We start from the raw sequence: 22,433 nt of genomic DNA on the forward strand, positions 1-22,433 counted from the left end.
CCTTAAATCCAGATCCAAAAATTGCTCTGTAGGATCAAATTGAGACTTCATCAACACATTCAAATAAATTCAGGTCCCATCTTGAAACTCTAATTTTTCTTTGTGGTCGTAACCGTTTCATGGCTTGTATAAAATGTATTACAAAATGATCCATTGCTAGGAATGTCTTTAACACTCTTTGGGATCATTAGTATTGGTGGAAATACATGCGCCAGTCGTGGCCCATGGTTTTCACCATAAAGCTCTTCTCGCCATAACAGCCAATGTCACGTTTCTTGCAGATATCCTGATCGCATCTAGTATTAGTCCTCTTACACATAATTCTGTATATGGCACATCAACTTTAGGGATTGTATCCCAATACTGTTGGTGAAATGGAAAAACATCTTAAGGAAACATTTAGATAATGCTATTTTCTTCCCCAGTTTCCGCTCAAACTCATGTCATTATTGATCATTTGTCTCAGAAAAGATATTTGTTTTCTTTGAACTTCTCTTAAAAAAAATGTATATTGAATTCCTTAATTTCCATCATGTCGTTCACTGCATCAATAAGTGCTTCTAGCAACTCTATGTCAAATGCAGTATGCTGTTCTCCATCCTCACCGCCGTTTTCAGAACAGCCTTGTATCTTTTCGTCACATACACCTCCAAGTCTAAATCACCAGAGGATGAGTTCAAGGCTTGATCCAGATTTCTAAGCAATCTAGTTCTCTTCTGGTTGATTATTATTGCTTCTGTTTTCTCAACAAGTACCCCTTCTGCAATCAATTATTGGAAAGAACACTGGTGGGTTTAATCCAGCACATAACTTGTACCATATGTCACTGGATTCAAATGCAAGCAACTTCAGACCATCATCACTTCCGTGTCGCAGCCCCAGGCACGTCTTCATTACATGCATGGCAAGACCTGTGCTTGATTTTTGCCTTTTTCTTTCTTCTGTAGGCTTGTGCTTTTCAAGTTATGCTACATGCATGCTGAAATAACAACAAACGAAGCACCCATGCATAAAAATAAAGCTCATCTATGGAGCCCTGGGTTTCCCTTACAGTATATTAGGTGGATGGTCCCTCCATCTCTAGTAATTTGGGCAGGCTACACCATCTAACGGGCTACAAAGTAGAGGGAAAGGCTCTCCATGCTGCACCACAACCTTAGCGGGACTCAGGAAGACTCCAGCATCCCCCGCCAGCAGCTGTCCCCTTCTCGTCTTCCTGCGGTCAGCCTCTCTGAATGTCAGTGTGTCTGCAGACAGACGCATGGGCCCACTGTTAATCCCATGGATGCCATGTCTAATATGGATCCAAGCCCTTGTAACCCAGCCTGCATCTCACCTGAGCTCCAGCCTAGATTCTAGAAAGACTGGAAGAGGTGTGACCCTTTTATAGGAAGTTATCTGAAGATTCTCTGTCTTACTATAACCGAGTAGGAGTAGTTCCTGGTGGTGCTTACTGACGTGGGAATGAGTAGGAGTAGTTACACGGCGGTGCTTACTGACGTGGGGATGAGTAGGAGTAGTTACACGGCGGTGCTTACTGACGTGGGGATGAGTAGGAGTAGTTACACGGCGGTGCTTACTGACGTGGGGATGAGGAGTAGTTACACGGCGGTGCTTAGTGACGTGGGGATGAGTAGAAGTAGTTACACGGCGGTGCTTACTGACGTGGGGATGAGTAGAAGTAGTTACACGGCGGTGCTTACTGACGTAGGGATGAGTAGGAGTAGTTACACGGCGGTGCTTAGTGACGTGGGGATGAGTAGGAGTAGTTACACGGCGGTGCTTAGTGACGTAGGGATGAGTAGGAGTAGTTACACGGCGGTGCTTACTGACATGGGGATGAGTAGAAGTAGTTACACGGCGATGCTTACTGACGTGGGGATGAGTAGGAGTAGTTACACGGCGGTGCTTAGTGACGTGGGGATGAGTAGGAGTAGTTACACGGCGGTGCTTAGTGACGTAGGGATGAGTAGGAGTAGTTCCTGGCGGTGCTTACTGACATGGGGATGAGTAGAAGTAGTTACACGGCGATGCTTACTGACGTGGGGATGAGTAGGAGTAGTTACACGGCGGTGCTTAGTGATGTGGGGATGAGTATAAGTAGTTACACGGCGGTGCTTACTGACATAGGGATGAGTAGGAGTAGTTACACGGCGGTGCTTAGTGACGTGGGGATGAGTAGAAGTAGTTACACGGCGGTGCTTACGGACGTAGGGATGAGTAGGAGTAGTTACACGGCGGTGCTTAGTGACGTGGGGATGAGTAGGAGTAGTTACACGGCGGTGCTTAGTGACGTAGGGATGAGTAGGAGTAGTTACACGGCGGTGCTTACTGACGTGGGGATGAGTAGGAGTAGTTACACGGCGGTGCTTAGTGACGTGGGGATGAGTAGAAGTAGTTACACGGTGGTGCTTACTGACGTAGGGATGAGTAGGAGTAGTTACACGGCGGTGCTTAGTGACGTGGGGATGAGTAGAAGTAGTTACACGGCGGTGCTTACTGACGTAGGGATGAGTAGGAGTAGTTACACGGCGGTGCTTAGTGACGTGGGGATGAGTAGGAGTAGTTACACGGCGGTGCTTACGGACGTGGGGATGAACAGGAAAGAAACATCCTTTTGCAGTTGGCCAATAAGGGGGCTATGACTCAAGGCTCTCAGGGGAGTATTATGACAACACGCTGCTCGTATGATTTACATCAATGTAAAAAGGGGCTTTGCTTTAACATTGCTCTGCTCACTTCCCTGGGTGATTAGGGCAGTGGTTATATGTGCAGTTAGGGGAAAAACTGTTCAGCACAATATTATAATGCGATGTGTCAGAGTTTTCATTTCTGTGTCAATTAAACATGTCAAGTTTGAGGTGGTGTTACCTCTGCCCTGAAGAGATCAGCATCAGATGAAAGAAACTCAGATAAACTCCCTATAATGTGAGCCTGAGCCAATTAAAACAAAGAAGCAAAGGAAGCTAATATGATGAAGTAGCCAGCACCATGAATGCTGTATGTAGAGGACATGCGTGGCCAGCTCCAGTCCTCAAGGACCATCAACAGGCCAGGCATTAGGGATATCCCTGCTTCAGTCATTCTGACTGAGTCACCTGTGCTGAAGCAGGGATATCCTGAAAACCTGACCATTTGGGGGTCTTGAGTCGAGAACCCCCCAGTTAACCCTTTCTCTACTAGGTAATCCTACCATGCCCTGCAAAGCATTGCGTGCCTCTCCGGCAAAGGCAAGGCTCATTTACTCCACATTACAACATATGCGCAGAACAGCAGATTCTGGGCTTCGAGCCACAATCCATTCTGACGTATGAAAGATGTATTGCCCTATTGCAATCCCTGTCTGTCACGTAACAATGCCTGAGTGACTCATCTAATCTACGAGACTTGGCTCTATAAATCGGCATTTAAGTTTCTCTGTTGAAAATAGGATACCCTGGGGATGTCGGGGCCTTTGGTAAGCGGGGAGTCTTCTGCTCGTGTTACAAGGCTGAAACCCCCACAGCCGGCCCAGTACCATGCGGGAAGTCGTTACTTGTAACAGTGTGACAAAGTTCCCTTTCCTCTCCGGGGAAGCAGGTTTTTCAGCCTCTCCTGGCTCTCGTAAGCAAAGGAACTATTTTGGGGTTAAACTAAAGAAAATTCCACTTTTCAAGGAATTGATGTCTCAATTTTCTTTACTGCAGCTATATTTACCTATTTACTTCATGTGTAAAGAAAAAAAGCAAGAGGAAGCACAAGAACCACCTATTAACCCTGTGTTGTCCCGAATTGGGACTTGTCGTCCTCCTTCGCACCAAGGCTCTGTGCTGCAATGCTGCAATCGTTTCGTGTGTCTTCGGCTATTACCCAAAAGGTTGGTGGTTCAAGCCCCGTCTGTTTGTAATCTTCCATCTTTTCTGCCATTTCCTATAGGAGGCATCTAACGGCTCACTCTCTCTGAGACATTGTAACTGAATGTCGGCTATTCGGTATTAATTACCGCAGGGCGATTTTCTTACCACTGATCGCAGCAGGATTAGCGCAGAGGCCATGTTTAGTGTTCTTTTCGTTTTCAAAAATAATCACCTTTGAAGTGAAAATAATATTTATTTCGCTAGAAAACTGCAATTCATGTTATTGTCCTCAAACCACGGTGAGAAAATGGCAAGTCTCTGCACCCACACAGAAAATATATAACGGGGTACACGATACTTGTGTGCACACACGGCCAAAGCACACCTAAATAGGAGCACAAAAACCGCACGCATGGAATCTCTGATTGGCTGGAATGGAAGATTGCGTGCGTGGGTGACAGAAATGCCTTCTTAGAAAACCCGTTTCACACCTGCTGGAAATCGAGGCAGGCAGCGCTCCTCCTTATCAACTAGATTTTGCAATGTACACAAACAGCTGGCGTATTGCCACAACAGAACAGCAACAATCAATTAGCACCAAAAGAAAAACCCACTTCACGGAAGAGAGGACATGCTGTACAAGACGAAAGCAGAGGGCCCGTTGCTAATGAAACAGTGCAATATTATATAATGTTACAATGACCAAGAAATGTACTTTAAAATGCAAAGCAGATACATTAGCGCCTATCTCTGCGATGCATTGCCCCAGCCTCTTTGCAAGAAGGGTGTGATGGGTGTGCTTCCCTTTTCTAACTATGAAGAAATACATCACCATGCTCCCCTGCCCTGTTAAAGACTGTACCACATATAGCTAGGTGCTCGTGCGGAGCACTAGGAACACCTCGTAAAAGCCATTTGTTAATCACTGGACTCTGGGGGGGGGGGGGGGTGCTTATTTGACAGGAGATCACAACATAAATTACCCTCTGCGGTAGGACCCCAATGGACCGATATCTATTGCTGGGGTTGAGCTTTTGCCGGCTTTACCTTTACAGAGCATATTTCATTGCAGGCTATATTTAGTTCAGTTATAGATCTCTATGCCAAAAGCCAGTTTACTCATGTACAAATACACAGTGTCCTGAGCAGTGTATAGCGTCGCACGCACGTTATTTCACATGGTGCCGATGCCATTCCCAGGGTTCTCATTCCTTTTATGGACTTGTTCCTGCCATGAAAACAGGTTGTGTAAATATGCAGACCACGATACTCCCTATGATGTCCTGTGACGCTGGGATTCGGAGAGGGGGTTACACAAGGCGCCATCAGTTCTGCATGATGAATGAAAAGGCGCAGGAAGAGCTGTTGCAAAGTGCACTTTTGTATCCCGCTTTTCAGTCAAGAGCTGCAACTGCGCTTTAATATTTAAAGTTCTATTTAAGAAAGGTAAAAGAAACAAAAACACCTTGGGCCCAGGTCCACAAAACGGTGCTAAGCTTGTGCATATGAATGGGATAGGGTTCCCAGGCGTCCAGCATAGAACCGGACAGTCCTGGATTTGGAGACACTGCCCAGTAAAAAATTACCGGTCATGTATGTGTATACCAGTATTACCTCTCTGCACATGTATGGGTATGCTGGTATTACCTCTCTGGACATACAGTATATGTGTATATCGGTATTACCTCTCTGGGCATGTATGTGTATATCGGTATTACTTCTCTGGACATGTATGTGTATACCGGTATTACCTCTTTGGGCATGTATGTGTCCGGTATTACCTCTCTGCACATGTATGTGTATGCTGGTATTACTCTCTGGACATGTATGTGTATATCGGTATTACCTCTCTGGGAGTATAAGTGTATACCGGTATTACCTCTCTGGACATGTTTGTGTACACCGGTATTACCTCTCTGGATGTGTATGTGTATACCAGTATTACTTCTCTGGACATGTTTGTGTACACCGGTATTACCTCTCTGGATGTGTATGTGTATACCAGTATTAGCTCTCTGGGCATGTATGTGTCCAGTATTACCTCTCTGGGCGTGTATGTGTATACCGGTATTACCTCTCTGGGCATGTATGTGTATACCGGTATTACCTCTCTGGGCATGTATGTCTATGCCGGTATTACCTCTCTGGACGTGTATGAGTATACCGGTATTACCTCTCTGGACGTGTATGTGAATACCGGTATTACCTCTCTGGGCGTGTATGTGTATTCCGGTATTACCTCTCTGGGCGTGTATGTGTATTCCGGTATTACCTCTCTGGGTGTGTATGTGTATGCCGGTATTACCTCTCTGGGCGTGTATGTCGGTATTACCTCTCTGGGCGTGTATGTGTATACCGGTATTACGTATCTGGGCGTGTATGTGTATACCGGTATTACCTCTCTGGGCGTGTATGTGTATACCAGTATTACCTCTCTGTGCGTGTATGTGTCCGGTATTACCTCTGTAGGCGTGTATGTGTATACCGGTATTACCTCTCTGGGCGTGTATGTGTATACCGGTATTATCTTTCTGGGCGTGTATGTGTATACCGGTATTACCTCTCTGGGCGTGTATGTGTATACCAGTATTACCTCTCTGTGCGTGTATGTGTATACAGGTATTACCTCTCTGGGCGTGTATGTGTATACAGGTATTACCTCTCTGGGCGTGTATGTGTATACCGGTATTACCTCTCTGGGTGTGTATGTGTATACCGGTATTACCTCTCTGGGCGTGTATGTGTATACAGGTATTACCTCTCTGGGCGTGTATGTGTATACCGGTATTACCTCTCTGGGCGTGTATGTGTATACCGGTATTATCTCTCTGGACTTAGTGATCTGACTGGCTTGGGGGGCCGCAGGATTTCCCCATGCACAGAGAGAGCAGGGCTGTTGTTAGGGGGCTGGGCAGCTTCCTCCATCCTGACTGGCTGCTGCTGGGTAATGCAGCCAATCATAAGAAGGTGTCAGGAGCCTGGGGGTGGGGCCAAGGAGAGGAGGAAACCGCATGGAGCAGAGAGGTGTGTGTGTAGCTCGAGCGTGTTTGTGCGTTTATGTGTGTATATATCCAAGCCTGTCTCACCTTTCACCCCTGTGCCCAGTATTAATGGAGCAGCCGCCGGGCACCCCTGGATTGAGAGTAACGACGTGCTGAGGCTTTGCACCGTTTCCTGGATCAGGCGATTAATGTAACAGTTATGATTTTTTTCTGTTTTACAATTTCAATTATTTTAAATGTAAATTGAAAGCGAAGGATCAAAACTACTAACAAACATGGTAACAAACCTGAATCAGTGTATCTTTAGAACATGGAATACCAGCGGAAAACCTACAGGCTGGTAACTGTGATAGTGCCAGTTGGGGTACTACTGCACAGAAGCCCCCACTGCATTCACTATCGCAGTTTAATGAATAACCCCCAATCTTATTGCCGTGGAATAATGGGAAGGTGATCTGTAATATGTAATTATGTGTAATTAGTAAGCTCCTAAATGATAAAGCAGAACATTGTATGCCTTGCCATGTAGAAAGGAGCTGAAATAACCTTGCAAACAGACTCCACCTCTGTCTGCACTCGTTCACCTACTGCCGGCAGCCTTCCAGAACAGGGTTCTGGCCCTGTGACAGGTGAGCGGGGACGGGGTTCTGGCTGTGTGACAGGTGAGCTGGGACAGGTTTCTGGCTGTGTGACAGGTGAGCTGGGACAGGTTTCTGGCTGTGTGACAGGTGAGCTGGGACTGGGTTCTGGCCCTGTGACAGGTGAGCTGGGACTGGTTTCTGACCCTGTGACAGGTGAGCTGGGACTGGGTTCTGGCCCTGTGACAGGTGAGCTGGGATGGGTTCAGGCCCTGTGACAGGTGAGCTGGGACTGGGTTCTGGCCCTGTGACAGGTGAGCTGGGACTGGTTAATGACCCTGTGACAGGTGAGCTGGGACTGGTTTCTGGCCCTGTGACAGGTGAGCTGGGACTGGTTTCTGGCCGTGTGACAGGTGAGCTGGGACTGGTTTCTGGCCGTGTGACAGGTGAGCTGGGTTGGGTTCAGGCCGTGTGACAGGTGAGCTGGGACTGGGTTCTGACCCTGTGACAGGTGAGCTGTGACTGGTTTCTGGCCCTGTGACAGGTGAGCTGTGACTGGTTTCTGGCCGTGTGACAGGTGAGCTGGGTTGGGTTCAGGCCGTGTGACAGGTGAGCTGGGACTGGGTTCTGACCCTGTGACAGGTGAGCTGGGACTGGGTTCTGACCCTGTGACAATTGAGCTGGGACTGGGTTCTGGCCGTGTGACAGGTGAGCTGGGACTGGGTTCTGACCCTGAGACAGGTGAGCTGGGACTGGGTTCTTGCCCTGTGACAGGTGAGCTGGGACTGGGTTCTGACCCTGAGACAGGTGAGCTGGGACTGGGTTCTTGCCCTGTGACAGGTGAGCTGGGACTGGGTTCTGGCCGTGAGACAGGTGAGCGGGGACTGGGTTCTGGCCCTGTGACAGGTGTGCTGGGACTGGGTTCTGGCTGTGTGACAGGTGAGCTGGGACTGGGTTCTGGCCCTGTGACAGGTGAGCTGGGACTGGGTTCTGGCCGTGTGACAGGTGAGCTGGGACTGGTTTCTGGCCCTGTGACAGGTGAGCTGGGACTGGGTTCTGGCCGTGTGACAGGTGAGCTGGGACTGGGTTCTGACCCTGAGACAGGTGAGCTGGGACTGGGTTCTTGCCCTGTGACAGGTGAGCTGGGACTGGGTTCTGGCCGTGTGACAGGTGAGCTGGGACTGGGTTCTGGCCGTGTGACAGGTGAGCTAGGACTGGTTTCTGGCCGTGAGACAGGTGAGCGGGGACTGGGTTCTGGCCCTGTGACAGGTGTGCTGGGACTGGGTTCTGGCTGTGTGACAGGTGAGCTGGGACTGGGTTCTGGCCGTGTGACAGGTGAGCTGGGACTGGGTTCTGGCCCTGTGACAGGTGAGCTGGGACTGGGTTCTGGCCGTGTGACAGGTGAGCTGGGACTGGGTTCTGGCCCTGTGACAGGTGAGCTGGGACTGGGTTCTGGCCGTGTGACAGGTGAGCTGGGACTGGGTTCAGGAGGTGTGACAGGTGAGCTGGGACTGGGTTCTGGCTGTGTGACAGGTAAGCTGGGACTGGGTTCTGGCCCTGTGACAGGTGAGCTGGGACTGGGTTCAGGCCGTGTGACAGGTAAGCTGGGACTGGTTTCTGGCCCTGTGACAGGTGAGCTGGGACTGGTTTCTGGCCCTGTGACAGGTAAGCTGGGACTGGGTTCTGGCCGTGTGACAGGTGAGCTGGGACTGGTATCTGGCCCTGAGTTGGGTGAGCTGGGACTGGGTTCTGACCCTGTGACAGGTAAGCTGGGACTGGTTTCTGACCCTGTGACAGGTGAGCTGGGGCTGGTTTCTGACCCTGTGACAGGTGAGCTGGGGCTGGTTTCTGACTGTGTGACAGGTGAGCTGGGACTGGGTTCTGGCCCTGTGACAGGTAAGCTGGGACTGGGTTCTGACCCTGTGACAGGTGAGCTGGGACTGGGTTCTGACCCTGTGACAGGTGAGCTGGGACTGGTTTCTGGCCCTGTGACAGGTGAGCTGGGACTGGGTTCTGACCCTGTGACAGGTGAGCTGGGACTGGTTTCTGACCCTGTGACAGGTGAGCTGGGACTGGTTTCTGGCCCTGTGACAGGTGAGCTGGGACTGGGTTCTGACCCTGCGACAGGTGAGCTGGGATGGGTTCAGGCCGTGTGACAGGTGAGCTGGGACTGGGTTCTGGCCGTGTGACAGGTTAGCTGGGACTGGGTTCTGACCCTGTGACAGGTGAGCTGGGACTGGGTTCTGACCCTGTGACAGGTGAGCTGGGACTGGTTTCTGGCCGTGTGACAGGTGAGCTGGGATGGGTTCAGGCCGTGTGACATGTGAGCTGGGATGGGTTCAGGCCGTGTGACAGGTGAGCTGGGATGGGTTCAGGCCCTGTGACAGGTGAGCTGGGACTGGGTTCTGGCCCTGTGACAGGTGAGCTGGGACTGGTTTCTGGCCCTGTGACAGGTGAGCTGGGACTGGGTTCTGACCCTGCGACAGGTGAGCTGGGACTGGTTTCTGGCCCTGTGACAGGTGAGCTGGGACTGGGTTCTGACCCTGCGACAGGTGAGCTGGGATGGGTTCAGGCTGTGTGACAGGTGAGCTGGGATGGGTTCAGGCCCTGTGACAGGTGAGCTGGGACTGGGTTCTGGCCCTATGACAGGTGAGCTGCGATGGGTTCAGGCCCTGTGACAGGTGAGCTGGGACTGGGTTCTGGCCCTGTGACAGGTGAGCTGGGACTGGTTTCTTGCCGTGTGACAGGTGAGCTGGGACTGGGTTCTGGCCCTATGACAGGTGAGCTGGGATGGGTTCAGGCCCTGTGACAGGTGAGCTGGGACTGGGTTCTGGCCCTATGACAGGTGAGCTGGGATGGGTTCAGGCCCTGTGACAGGTGAGCTGGGACTGGTTTCTGACCCTTTGACAGGTGAGCTGGGACTGGTTTCTTGCCGTGTGACAGGTGAGCTGGGACTGGGTTCTTGCCGTGTGACAGGTGAGCTGGGACCGAGTTCTATTAACATGAGGGGTAAAGGAAAGAACTCTACGACTGAAAGATCTGAGCGCTCTGAAATCTCCACTTTATAGTCTGAGGTGATTCTTAAGCTGCACCAAATGAGGATCTGGATCAGCTAAATGCACTTCTATAGTCTTCAAAGTGTAAAAAACTGAAGCCACTAAAACCAATACAACCTTCCAAAGAGAGAGACTCACCCCGGGAGAGATGACAGGTGGGTTACTATTATATATCGCTCCAAAAGCTGTTTCCTTGCCATTCTCTAATATAAAACACAGTGCTGTATATGCAACTTACACCGTGCTAAGAACTTACAGTCTGATGTTCTGCGCTGGCGGTACAGGCGCTGGCTCCTAAATCAGATTCTCTCACTTCAACCAATTTCCACAGCTCACTCACTATTATCACCATAATAATAATACTAATACTAATAATATGTTTTCTTGTATAGATCTGACAGTGTGCGCATCGTTGTGTGTTTAAGTTGTAAATTGAACCGGTCTATGTTCTTTCAAGACTTCAGCTGTCCCACATTTTAATCTAGTTTCAAACTGTTACATATGACCATAATATATATTATCTCTAACTGTCCGTGAAATGTCTTTAAATATAACGTATAACCTCTGTTCATTTAATGTAACCTTGTATTGTTATCATAACTGTGCCCAGGAAATACCTGAACACGAGAGGTAACTCAATATATTACTTCCTAGTAACACAGAACACACCCTCCTAAAACAAAAAAAGAACCAGGGATCTTCATACAAAAAAAAAAGAGCATTTTGAATCCACACAGATCAACGTTTCGGTCAAACACACTGACCTTCACACTGACCTTCACACTGACTGTCCAGGTGACAAAGGTCAGTGTGTTTAACCGAAACGTTGATCTGTGTGGATTCAAATCTCTTTTCTTTTTGTATAAAGACCTTTGAGTGCCAGTTCTTTCTTGTTTTAGGAGGGTGTGTTCTGTGTTATAGGTCTCCTCTGCGGGGGATGATCACTGAGATCACCTGAGGCAGTCACATAAATCCAGCGAGTGCACCTCCTTACTTTCTTCTTACTCTCTAGTAAAACATTTTATAAATGAATATGCAGACTTTGTTGCACACAGAATTCCAGACCCAAAGAGCTTACGTTTCGTGCCAGAGAAACAGAAAGATTGAGCGACTTGCCCAAGGTCACAACCAGACACTCCGTGATATTAACTCCTGCAGCCCCAGGCCACAGTACACAGCTCCTACCGTGAGTGGGCGCTCACAAGGGGAGGACCTCGCTTGCAAATCCGATCAGTGAAAGGAGTTATCATGGTGGTGGCTGCAATTACGTTTTGGGGTCCTTCCTTTAGTAGAAATATTACCAAAACAACGACCCTTTCACCCATGTGATGGTGAGAATTTGGCGTTTATAACCCTTTTGCTGGCTTCTGGGGTCCGCACAGTGAACTACAAGTCCCTCTAGCAGCTGTGGTACTCAGTATAACTCTCCAGCTCCACTTTAGTCTGTCTTGCTTTCTGTTTTGTACACATGCACATGGAAGAGGTGCTCTCCACATTATGAATAACTGCAGGGGGAGGTGAAAACCAAAACAAACAGTGCCGAGATTGCTGACCGCTTTCGAGATGTCGTAACCGCTGCTGCACTCAACGTGAAAGTGACTGAAGGTGACAGGCAAAATAAAGACCACTGCTGTGATTACTGAGAATTTTCTTTGTAAGTTCTCCGGTGTCAGGCTTTGATGTTTAGTAAATGTTTCAGGTCGACCGATGAACCCGAAACCTCGCTGTCAGGAACATTTAAAACGTGGCACACAGGGATGGCGTCTGCCTGGTGTCATGACGGGTGAAAAAGTTAAATCCATGGAAAGAACAGGGAATCTGCTTTGCTTTTGGGAATGTTGGGGGGAAATGCAGCAGCGACTCCAAAGATGCATGGAGCCTGACACTTTACTTTCTTTTTAAATAGACTGACATCTTAAAATATAAACATATATAAACATATAACTCACTGGTTCTTTAAAAATAGTAAACTACAGGGTAAGCCCACGGTTAGGTATGTGACCAGGGGGGAAGGGGAGGAGGGTAAGGAAATAAGCACAAAAAAGGGTATTTTGGTTTGAGTAAGTGGAACTGCACCTCTAATCTAAAACATTCGGGGCTTAAAGTAATGCAAAGGTGCAGTGTTTCTCCTAACTAAAGCGAATACATGGCAGCGATGTGTTTTATGGGCTAAATGTAGTTGGAACATTAGTATATAACCAGAAAAAGCTTCATTGTATTAAAAAGTATATTTTTAAATGTTTCATGTTTCCATGGTAACCAAGTGTTTTGAATGAAGAGTTTTTTTTTTTTTTAATTATCTTTACCTAGTGTAATTATTATTTGTGGAACCTTTATATGTAAATGCAAATTCCCAGGCGTCACTTTCTCCATTTGTTCTATTGTGTAAAGTAATTGTGATGTGACCATTAGCTAAACAGCGTGAAAATAAAAACACAAAGAGGTTTCACTTCAGGGACTGGACCTCCGCACAGAACCCGGACACATCGGAAAGATGCTGCCAGCTTCATGTTCAGTAGTGACACATTACTCTTGTTGATTTCATCTCTCCTGAACTATATACATTCTACAAAGACGGCGAACCAAAAGTATACAAGCGGCATCATTTTAATGTCACAATCCTTCCTCACTTTTTTTACCCCCGAATATTTCTAATTACTAGATGTGGACAAAATAAATATCCTGGCACTCCGGCGGTCTTAGTGAAGAAAGAAGATGTTTATTGGAACACATTGGTCAATGTTTCTGTCAAAGCAGTTGGACCGAAACGTTGATCCTGTTCCAATAAACATCATTTTTCTTCATTAAGATAGCTGGAGTGCCTGGATATTTCTCTGTTTGCTATATACAAGTCTCCCTCCTGGTTACTTGATCTTATGTGCACACGTGGCAGGACTGCAGTACCGTGAGTACTCCTAACCTTGCTTAATTACTAGATGTAACAGCAGCCGTGGCGCTGTATGTCACAAGTAACCACTGATGGAAAGGATGCTCCCATCAGTAAGGCAGAAGACAATTCTGAAAAGGCATGGTTTCTATTGATACCAATGAGAATAGCAGCAGAACTCCTCACAGCTGGACGCGCCTGCAGCTGGGTGCAGAGCAGTGATGCTAATTCCCCAGCAGTGCGCTGCAGGCCTGTCCAGCTGTGCGGCGCGCTCACGCACGTACCTTTCTTACATCGGAACTCTTTGGTTCGGTGGTCCAAGTGATGATTCTGGAAACGGCCAGCCGCGTCTCGCTGGAATTCACAAAGTCCGTCGGGTCCATCTGTCGGGCCAGCAATTCTATGTACTTCAGTATTGCAACTTTTACCTGGGAAACAGTAAAAAAGGATGTCAAACTATCGCTACTATGCAGCAATACAGGGTCTGATGTAGATGAGAGACCAGCAGCAATTAAAAAACATTTTGGTTGTTAAAGAAACATATGTATCCATCTATATGTGTGTGCGCATCCATCTATATGTGTGTGCGCGCGTCCATCTATATGTGTGTGCGCATCCATCTATATGCGTGTGCGCGCATCCATCTATATGTGTGTGCGCGTATCCATCTATATGCGTGTGCGCGCATCCATCTATATGTGTGTGCGCATCCATCTATATGTGTGTGCGCATCCATCTATGTGTGTGTGCGCATCCATCTATATGTGTGTGTGCGTATCCATCTATATGTGTGTGCGCGCATCCATCTATATGTGTGTGCGCATCCATCTATATGCGTGTGCGCGCATCCATCTATATGTGTGTGCGCGTATCCATCTATACGTGTGTGCGCGTATCCATCTATATGCGTGTGCGCGTATCCATCTATATGTGTGTGCGCGCATCCATCTATATGTGTGTGTGCGTATCCATCTATATGCGTGTGCGCGTATCCATCTATATGTGTGTGCGCGTATCCATCTATATGCGTGTGCGCGTATCCATCTATATGTGTGTGCGCGCATCCATCTATATGCGTGTGCGCGTATCCATCTATATGCGTGTGCGCGTATCCATCTATATGTGTGTGCGCGCATCCATCTATATGCGTGTGCGCGTATCCATCTATATGCGTGTGCGCGCATCCATCTATATGTGTGTGCGCGCATCCATCTATATGTGTGTGCGCGCATCCATCTATATGCGTGTGCGCGCATCCATCTATATGCGTGTGCGCGTATCCATCTATATGTGTGTGCGCGCATCCATCTATATGTGTGTGCGCGTATCCATCTATATGTGTGTGCGCGTATCCATCTATACGTGTGTGCGCGCATCCATCTATATGCGTGTGCGCGTATCCATCTATATGTGTGTGCGCGTATCCATCTATATGCGTGTGCGCGTGTCCATCTATATGTGTGTGCGCATCCATCTATATGTGTGTGCGCGCATCCATCTATATGTGTGTGCGCGCATCCATCTATATGTGTGTGCACGTATCCATCTATATGCGTGTGCGCGTATCCATCTATACGCGTGTGCGCGTATCCATCTATACGTGTGTGCGCGCATCCATCTATATGCGTGTGCGCGCATCCATCTATATGCGTGTGCGCGTATCCATCTATATGTGTGTGCGCGTATCCATCTATATGTGTGTGCGCGTATCCATCTATATGTGTGTGCGCGTATCCATCTATATATGCGTGTGCGCGTATCCATCTATACGTGTGTGCGCGCATCCATCTATATGCGTGTGCGCGTATCCATCTATATGCGTGTGCGCGTATCCATCTATATGTGTGTGCGCGCATCCATCTATATGTGTGTGCGCGCATCCATCTATATGTGTGTGCGCATCCATCTATATGCGTGTGCGCGTATCCATCTATATGTGTGTGCGCGTATCCATCTATATGTGTGTGCGCGCGTATCCATCTATACGTGTGTGCGCGTATCCATCTATATGTGTGTGCGCGTATCCATCTATATGTGTGTGCGCGTATCCATCTATACGTGTGTGCGCGTATCCATCTATACGTGTGTGCGCGTATCCATCTATATGCGTGTGCGCTTATCCATCTATATGTGTGTGCGCGTATCCATCTATACGTGTGTGCGCGTATCCATCTATACGTGTGTGCGCGTATCCATCTATATGCGTGTGCGCGTATCCATCTATATGTGTGTGCGCGTATCCATCTATACGTGTGTGCGCGTATCCATCTATATGTGTGTGCGCATCCATCTATATGTGTGTGCACGTATCCATCTATATGTGTGTGCGCGTATCCATCTATACGTGTGTGCGCGTATCCATCTATATGCGTGTGCGCGTATCCATCTATATGTGTGTGCGCGTATCCATCTATATGCGTGTGCGCGTATCCATCTATATGTGTGTGTGCGCGTATCCATCTATACGTGTGTGCGCGTATCCATCTATATGTGTGTGCGCGTATCCATCTATATGCGTGTGCGCGTATCCATCTATATGCGTGTGCGCGTATCCATCTATATGCGTGTGCGCGTATCCATCTATATGTGTGTGCGCATCCATCTATATGTGTGTGCGCGCATCCATCTATATGTGTGTGCGCGCGCATCCATCTATATGTGTGTGCGCGTATCCATCTATATGTGTGTGCGCGTATCCATCTATATGCGTGTGCGCGTATCCATCTATATGCGTGTGCGCGTATCCATCTATATGCGTGTGCGCGTATCCATCTATATGCGTGTGCGCGTATCCATCTATATGCGTGTGCGCGTATCCATCTATATGCGTGTGCGCGTATCCATCTATATGCGTGTGCGCGTAGCCATCTATATGTGTGCGCGCATCCATCTATATGCGTGTGCGCGTATCCATCTATATGCGTGTGCGCTTATCCATCTATATGCGTGTGCGCGTATCCATCTATATGCGTGTGCGCGTAGCCATCTATATGCGTGTGCGCGTATCCATCTATATGCGTGTGCGCGTAGCCATCTATATGCGTGTGCGCGTATCCATCTATATGCGTGTGCGCGTATCCATCTATATGCGTGTGCGCGTATCCATCTATATGCGTGTGCGCGTATCCATCTATATGCGTGTGCGCGTATCTATCTATACGTGTGTGCGCGTATCCATCTATATGTGTGTGCGCGTATCCAATGTAATTGATGGACAAGGGCACACGGATTTCAATCATAAAGAATTTATTGCACACACAGTGTGTATTCTATGGCACATTAGATTCTTTATGATTGAAATACGTGTGCTCCTGTCCATCAATTACATTGGATATATTGGATGAAATGCAGGTCTTCCCTGGGACTAAGGAGCACCGGTAATGTATCACAAGTTATTGTATTGTTTCTTTGGTGTGCAGCAAACATCCTTACCTGTGCGTGTATACACACACATGCGTATATATATATATATATCTATATGGGAGAAGGAGTGGCTCAGTGAGTAAAGACACAGACTGGCACTGAGATTGTTGCAGGGGAACCTGGTTCAATTCCTGGTTTCAGCTCATTGTGACCTTGGGCAAGTCACTTTATCTCCGTGCCCCAGGCACAAAAAAAAAACATAGATTGTAAGCTCCACGGGGCAGGGACCTCAGCCTGCAAAATGTCTCTGTAAAGCGCTGCGTACAACTAGCAGCGCTATACAAGAACATGCTCTTATTATTATTATTATTATTATATAGATATATCTACTTAGTTAAGTTATGGTGGGTAAAACAAGTGACAAAAACCCTCCACAGTTAAGCATATAGCAAATGGAAATATTACTGTGCGCCCATTTGCATGTCTTAGACAGGTCTGCAACCCCGCCTTTCACCATTATCACCCAGCACACAGCACTTCCACTGCAGCAAGGGATTCTGGGAAATGACATGCAGCCCTGCCTTTCACCATTATCACATACAGGACACCTGCAAGCTCATATTGAACCCCCAAAATAACCACAACATATATATAAGCATATAAGTGTCACAGATGAGTGCTACTGAGCATGGCAATATATATTTCAAACCTGAGACAGAACATGAAACACAGACAGAGCTCAGTGCACATCCAGTGAAACTTATACACGGTACAGTGCCTAAATATATATGTATAGATATCTATTAAATAAAATGGTCTTTTAGTTTAACATTTTGGCCAAAGTGTTGCCGTATAGTGGCTCAGGGGCTTACAACACTTTGGCGAAAATGTGAAACTAAAAGACCATTTTATTTAATAGATATCTATACATATATATTTAGGCACTGTACCGTGTATAGGTTTCACTGGATGTGCACTGAGCTCTGTCTGTGTTTTATGTTCTGTCTCTGGTTTTAAATATATTTCACCATTATCACCCAGAATTTAGAGAATTAACGGATCTTTGCAAAGAGAGAAATGTTAATAACGTTGTCAAACACCTGTTAATCTTCTAACTCCTAGGGATGGGTGGGTGGGAAACCGCTGCAGCAAGTGACCGTCCTTGGTCCTGGTTGCTAGCCTAACTCACGAGGCCCCTCTCCCGTGCCGCCCACGGCCGCTCCTGCGGCCAATCCAGTGTTGGGAGGCCGCGCCCCCCAGTCAAGGCTTTTGCTGCCCAATTAGGCTAGGCAAGCCTCATGACCAAGGAGGTGCGAGCTTTCCCTTTTCCCCTTATCAATACCCAGACATAACACCTGAATAAGGAGGAGACACAGTGTGGAGGTATAAAGGCCGCGGCCTGGTTTGTGTATACATGGAGAGAGCGTAACTGCTCGTCCCTGCCAGAATGCTCCGTAGTGGGTTAAGTAAACCGCCCGCCGGGCCTAGGGCCGGCATCACCAGGGGGCTCCCGGAAGTACGTCCCGGTGACTTGCCCCCTCGCTTCAACCCCCGGCTTTAACAGCCCTGAGCCCCTTCTGGCAAGGACAAGCAACTACCCCCCCACCCCCCACCAACTGCGACAAAGCACCATGTCAGTGGCAGCACCATGTCAGTGGCAGCGCCCTGAGGAAGGTCCATTGTTAGGACTGAAACGTTGGATTTTTGTGCTTTGTTTAAAATACAAATAATGAGTTTACCATACTTACCGGAGTGCTGTCTGCCGATTTCGTGGGAACGGTATCGTACTAAATATATATATATATAATAGATTTAAAATTCCAATGCCGGGGAGGACTCACGTTTCTGGCAGTGAAATAGTTACGTGGAGATGTCACATGTGAGGATTATGTAACATGTTTGTGCAGCTCTGCCAGTCACAGACCTATGTATATGGACAGTGCCGTAATGGAGCAATATTGCCATATACTCCAAGGCAACAAATGGCAAGAGGGTGAAAAGGGTTAAAGCGACTTACTACGCTGGGACATATTGAATTGGATGAGGGGGCCTCAGTGATTACAAGTTGTTGGTACTGACCTTGAGGTTTGGAGTCTGGGTTTGATCCACTATGAATCGCATCAAGATATTAAACTGCTGGTCAAATGGGAAGGAATCCCTGGGGAAAAAGAACAGGTCTGATTAAAGAGGATTTTCGATTGCCGTGCTGCTACGCGTCTCGCAGTGCCGGGCTGCTGCGCGTCTCGCAGTGCCGGGCTGCTACGCGTCTCGCAGGGCCGAGCTGCTACGCGTCTCGCAGTGCCGGGCTGCTACGCGTCTCGCAGTGCCGGGCTGCTGCGCGTCTCGCAGTGCCGGGCTGCTACGCGTCTCGCAGGGCCGAGCTGCTACGCGTCTCGCAGTGCCGGGCTGCTACGCGTCTCGCAGGGCCGGGCTGCTGCGCGTCTCGCAGTGCCGGGCTGCTGCGCGTCTCGCAGTGCCGGGCTGCTGCGCGTCTCGCAGTGCCGGGCTGCTGCACGTCTCGCAGTGCCGGGCTGCTACGCGTCTCGCAGGGCCGGGCTGCTACGCGTCTCGCAGTGCCGGGCTGCTACGCGACTCGCAGGGCCGGGCTGCTGCGCGTCTCGCAGGGCCGGGCTGCTGCGCGTCTCGCAGGGCCGGGCTGCTGCGCGGCTCGCAGGGCCGGGCTGCTGCGCGTCACGCAGGGCCGGGCTGCTGCGCGTCTCGCAGGGCCGGGCTGCTGCGCGTCTCGCAGGGCCGGGCTGCTGCGCGTCTCGCAGGGCCGGGCTGCTGCGCGTCTCGCAGGGCCGGGCTGCTGCGCGGCTCGCAGGGCCGGGCTGCTGCGCGTCTCGCAGTGCCGGGCTGCTGCGCGTCTCGCAGTGCCGGGCTGCTACGCGTCTCGCAGTGCCGGGCTGCTACGCGTTTCTTAGCTTAACATTCCGAGTGCACGGCTACCTCTTCTTACAGAGCGTTGCTTCTTAATTATGAGCCTTTAAGCTGTTATAATTATAAGCATTTATAATTTACAATTATTTTCGATAGATGGAAATATTATTTCCCGGTTTGGAGGCTGTTACCCTTAGAACCTGGTCCCCCGCGGGGGTCTCCAGGATGAACAAAGATGATGCTGATATCACCGTTGCGGATTAGATTACTGTAATCCAGCTGCTTCTCGGCCATCTCAACTGAGCGCAGTCGTCATTCACTAAAACAGGGGTGCTCAACACCAGTCCTCAACCCGCCCCTCCCCCCCAACAGGTCAGTGGGGCTCTTCTGGACTGGAGCGGAGCACCATTGCACTAAAACACTCCGTTTTGGGGGGGATTGCTGCTTTGACAGACTTTCTACATATATAAATATATATACATACATACACAAAACGCTCACGCGCGCATACAGTAGGAGATATCAGCGGTTCTGTTTTATAGTACTGTAATGTAACATTACGTGTGTGCCACAGAACAGAGATTACGGATGCAACATTCGCTTGTACGGTTTGCAGTTTTTCATTCTAATCTCAGGAGCTGGAGCACGTTAACAGATCGCTTTGCACAGTTAATCCTATATACACAATTTAGCCTGTCGCTCACCTTAATTATGGAAAAAGTCATCTTTAAAATAAAGTTAATCCCCCTGAAATCTCACATGCATTAGGCGCTTTGTCATTTGTGGTTAACCAAAGATACTATTTACTTTTAGGAATCGCCATTATTGTGTATCCAGCTCCTGAGTGCATTACTACACTACATTCAGGAGCAGTAGGGGGGCAGCTTGAATAGCTTTGTTCTAGAACGGCAGACACAACATAAATTTAAATGACCACCAATAAAAGGATTAACCTAAATTATTTCTGTGTTTCCAAGTAATGGAAGATTTGGGATCCTACGCCAGCGCCAGTAGACATTAGAATGGCCCATAAGGTGTGTTCTGGAATAGCCCCGCTATGTACAGTACATATGGCCCATAAGGTGTGTTCTGGAATGGCCCCGCTTTGTACAGCTTATGGCCTCAGATACTTATGGAAGCGGTTATGTCCAACATGTAACTGCTCCTCACCTTGTCACATCCAAGGCCTTCTGAACTTTGGCCTGGACAGAGCCCAACAGGTCAGCTCCCATCTTCTTTAGAAGCTGCGTCAGCAGGATGAACAGCCAATCCTGCAGGTCATCCTTGTGGATGATGACAAAATCCACCAGGGTTTCCAGAAACATGCTGAAGACCTGATTCAGATGCCAAGAATAAAAGGGCACGGTTGGTAAACATTACATATACTTGGGTTATCGTCAAACCTCCTACAGCAGGGGTGTCAAACTCAGTCCTCAAGGACCACAAAGTGGTCTGGTTTGATGGTCATGCCTGCTTCAGCACAGGCATTGATTGAGCCACCTGTGCTAAAGCAGGGATATCAATAAAACCTGGCCCAACGGTGGCCCTTGAAGACGGAGTTTTATACCCATGTCCTACAGGAATTGTCATTTAAAGACCCTGAACTCAATCAATTCAATGAGAGTGGACGTGTGTAAGACAGTGATCAGAAATTAAAGTAGCAAGCCCCTCAAACGGTTTGTTTTACAGTATTGGAACTGGTGGATCCCCGGAGATGGGCCTGGCTATTTTCAGCTCTGGAAGCCCTCTGGTTCCCGAGATACTAAGGGGTGAAGTTATCGGCATTACTTCCTGGCTTTAAAGGGGATTTAAAAGGCCGTCCAATATGAAGCCACAACCGATCTCGTTTCTGCTTCCTATTGGCACAATATTTGGCAGTCATTTTGTTTCCCCTGGAGTGGGATTTAAAAACCCGGTAACTTCACCGGTAAATATCTCAGGAACTGGGGGACACCCGGAGCTTAAAATAAAGCAGTTCAACCAATGTCCTTCAACCAATGTCCCATCCATTCTACCACCTTATAGTCCAGTCCCAAGCGTTGCAATGTGTTTGTCAGTCTCCTACTTTATGTGGGACAGTGTCAAAGGCCTTACTAAAATCTAGGCAATCTGCATCTACTGCTCCACCATGATCCATTACCTTAATCACCCAGTCACAAAAATCAATTAGATTTGTTTCACATGATCTCCTCCCGCCCCCCACCCACCCACCCCCCATACTGCCTGGGAACTTGTAGGTTGTGGGCTTTAGATAGCTAACTATTCTCTTTCAGTAATTTTTCCATTCATTTCCTCACTATCGATGTCAGACTCACTGGCCTGTAGTTACCCGCCTCTTCCCTACACACACTTTGTGAAGTGTGACTACACCTGCTCTTCTCCAGTCATGTGGAACTACATGTGTTAATAGTGACTGGTTAAATAGATCTGATAATGGTGTTGCCAGCACACCCCTCAGCACCTTTAATATCCTTGGATATATCCCATCTGGCCCCGTTGACTTGTCCATTTTCAGTTTTGACATTTGCACTAGGACTGTCTCCTCTGTAAATGGACTTGTGTCCAACTCTTTACCATATATATTTCTGTCGCCCAACTGTGGTAAAATAATTATTTTAATGTTTGGAGTTTTCCAAATCAGAACCATTTCTATCTTACCCCCAGAAACCCCTGCACCTCCCATCGACTGTGCAGCCGGCGAGCCAATGGGCACGGCAAGCCAATGGGCAGAGGAACGCTGCTACAATGTCATCTCATTCACTGGCTGTCACAGTACGGTATTTTGAGGGTGAATATCTCTTGAACCAAGAAACCTCCGTCGTTAATATCAG

At 48.4% G+C, this 22,433-nt stretch overlaps 1 protein-coding gene across 31 annotated transcripts in view; it reads right to left on the reverse strand.

Moving 5' to 3' along the window:
• LOC142499853 (CLIP-associating protein 1-A) overlaps positions 1 to 22,433 on the reverse strand; it is a 209,151-nt gene that overhangs the window by 53,125 nt on the left and 133,593 nt on the right. For 29 of the 31 annotated variants that reach the window (XM_075609814.1, XM_075609813.1, XM_075609811.1 and 26 more), the window contains 3 exons: positions 20,773 to 20,936; positions 18,802 to 18,880; positions 13,644 to 13,787 (listed from right to left, as the gene is read on the reverse strand). In XM_075609814.1, coding sequence (XP_075465929.1) covers positions 13,644 to 13,787; positions 18,802 to 18,880; positions 20,773 to 20,936 — 387 coding nt within the window. The remainder of the gene's footprint in view (positions 1 to 13,643; positions 13,788 to 18,801; positions 18,881 to 20,772; positions 20,937 to 22,433) is intronic. The other 2 variants (XM_075609816.1, XM_075609807.1) reach the window with 1 other exon arrangement.

This window comes from Ascaphus truei, chromosome 7 (genome assembly GCF_040206685.1).
Source record: "Ascaphus truei isolate aAscTru1 chromosome 7, aAscTru1.hap1, whole genome shotgun sequence".
Lineage (NCBI taxonomy): Eukaryota > Metazoa > Chordata > Amphibia > Anura > Ascaphidae > Ascaphus > Ascaphus truei.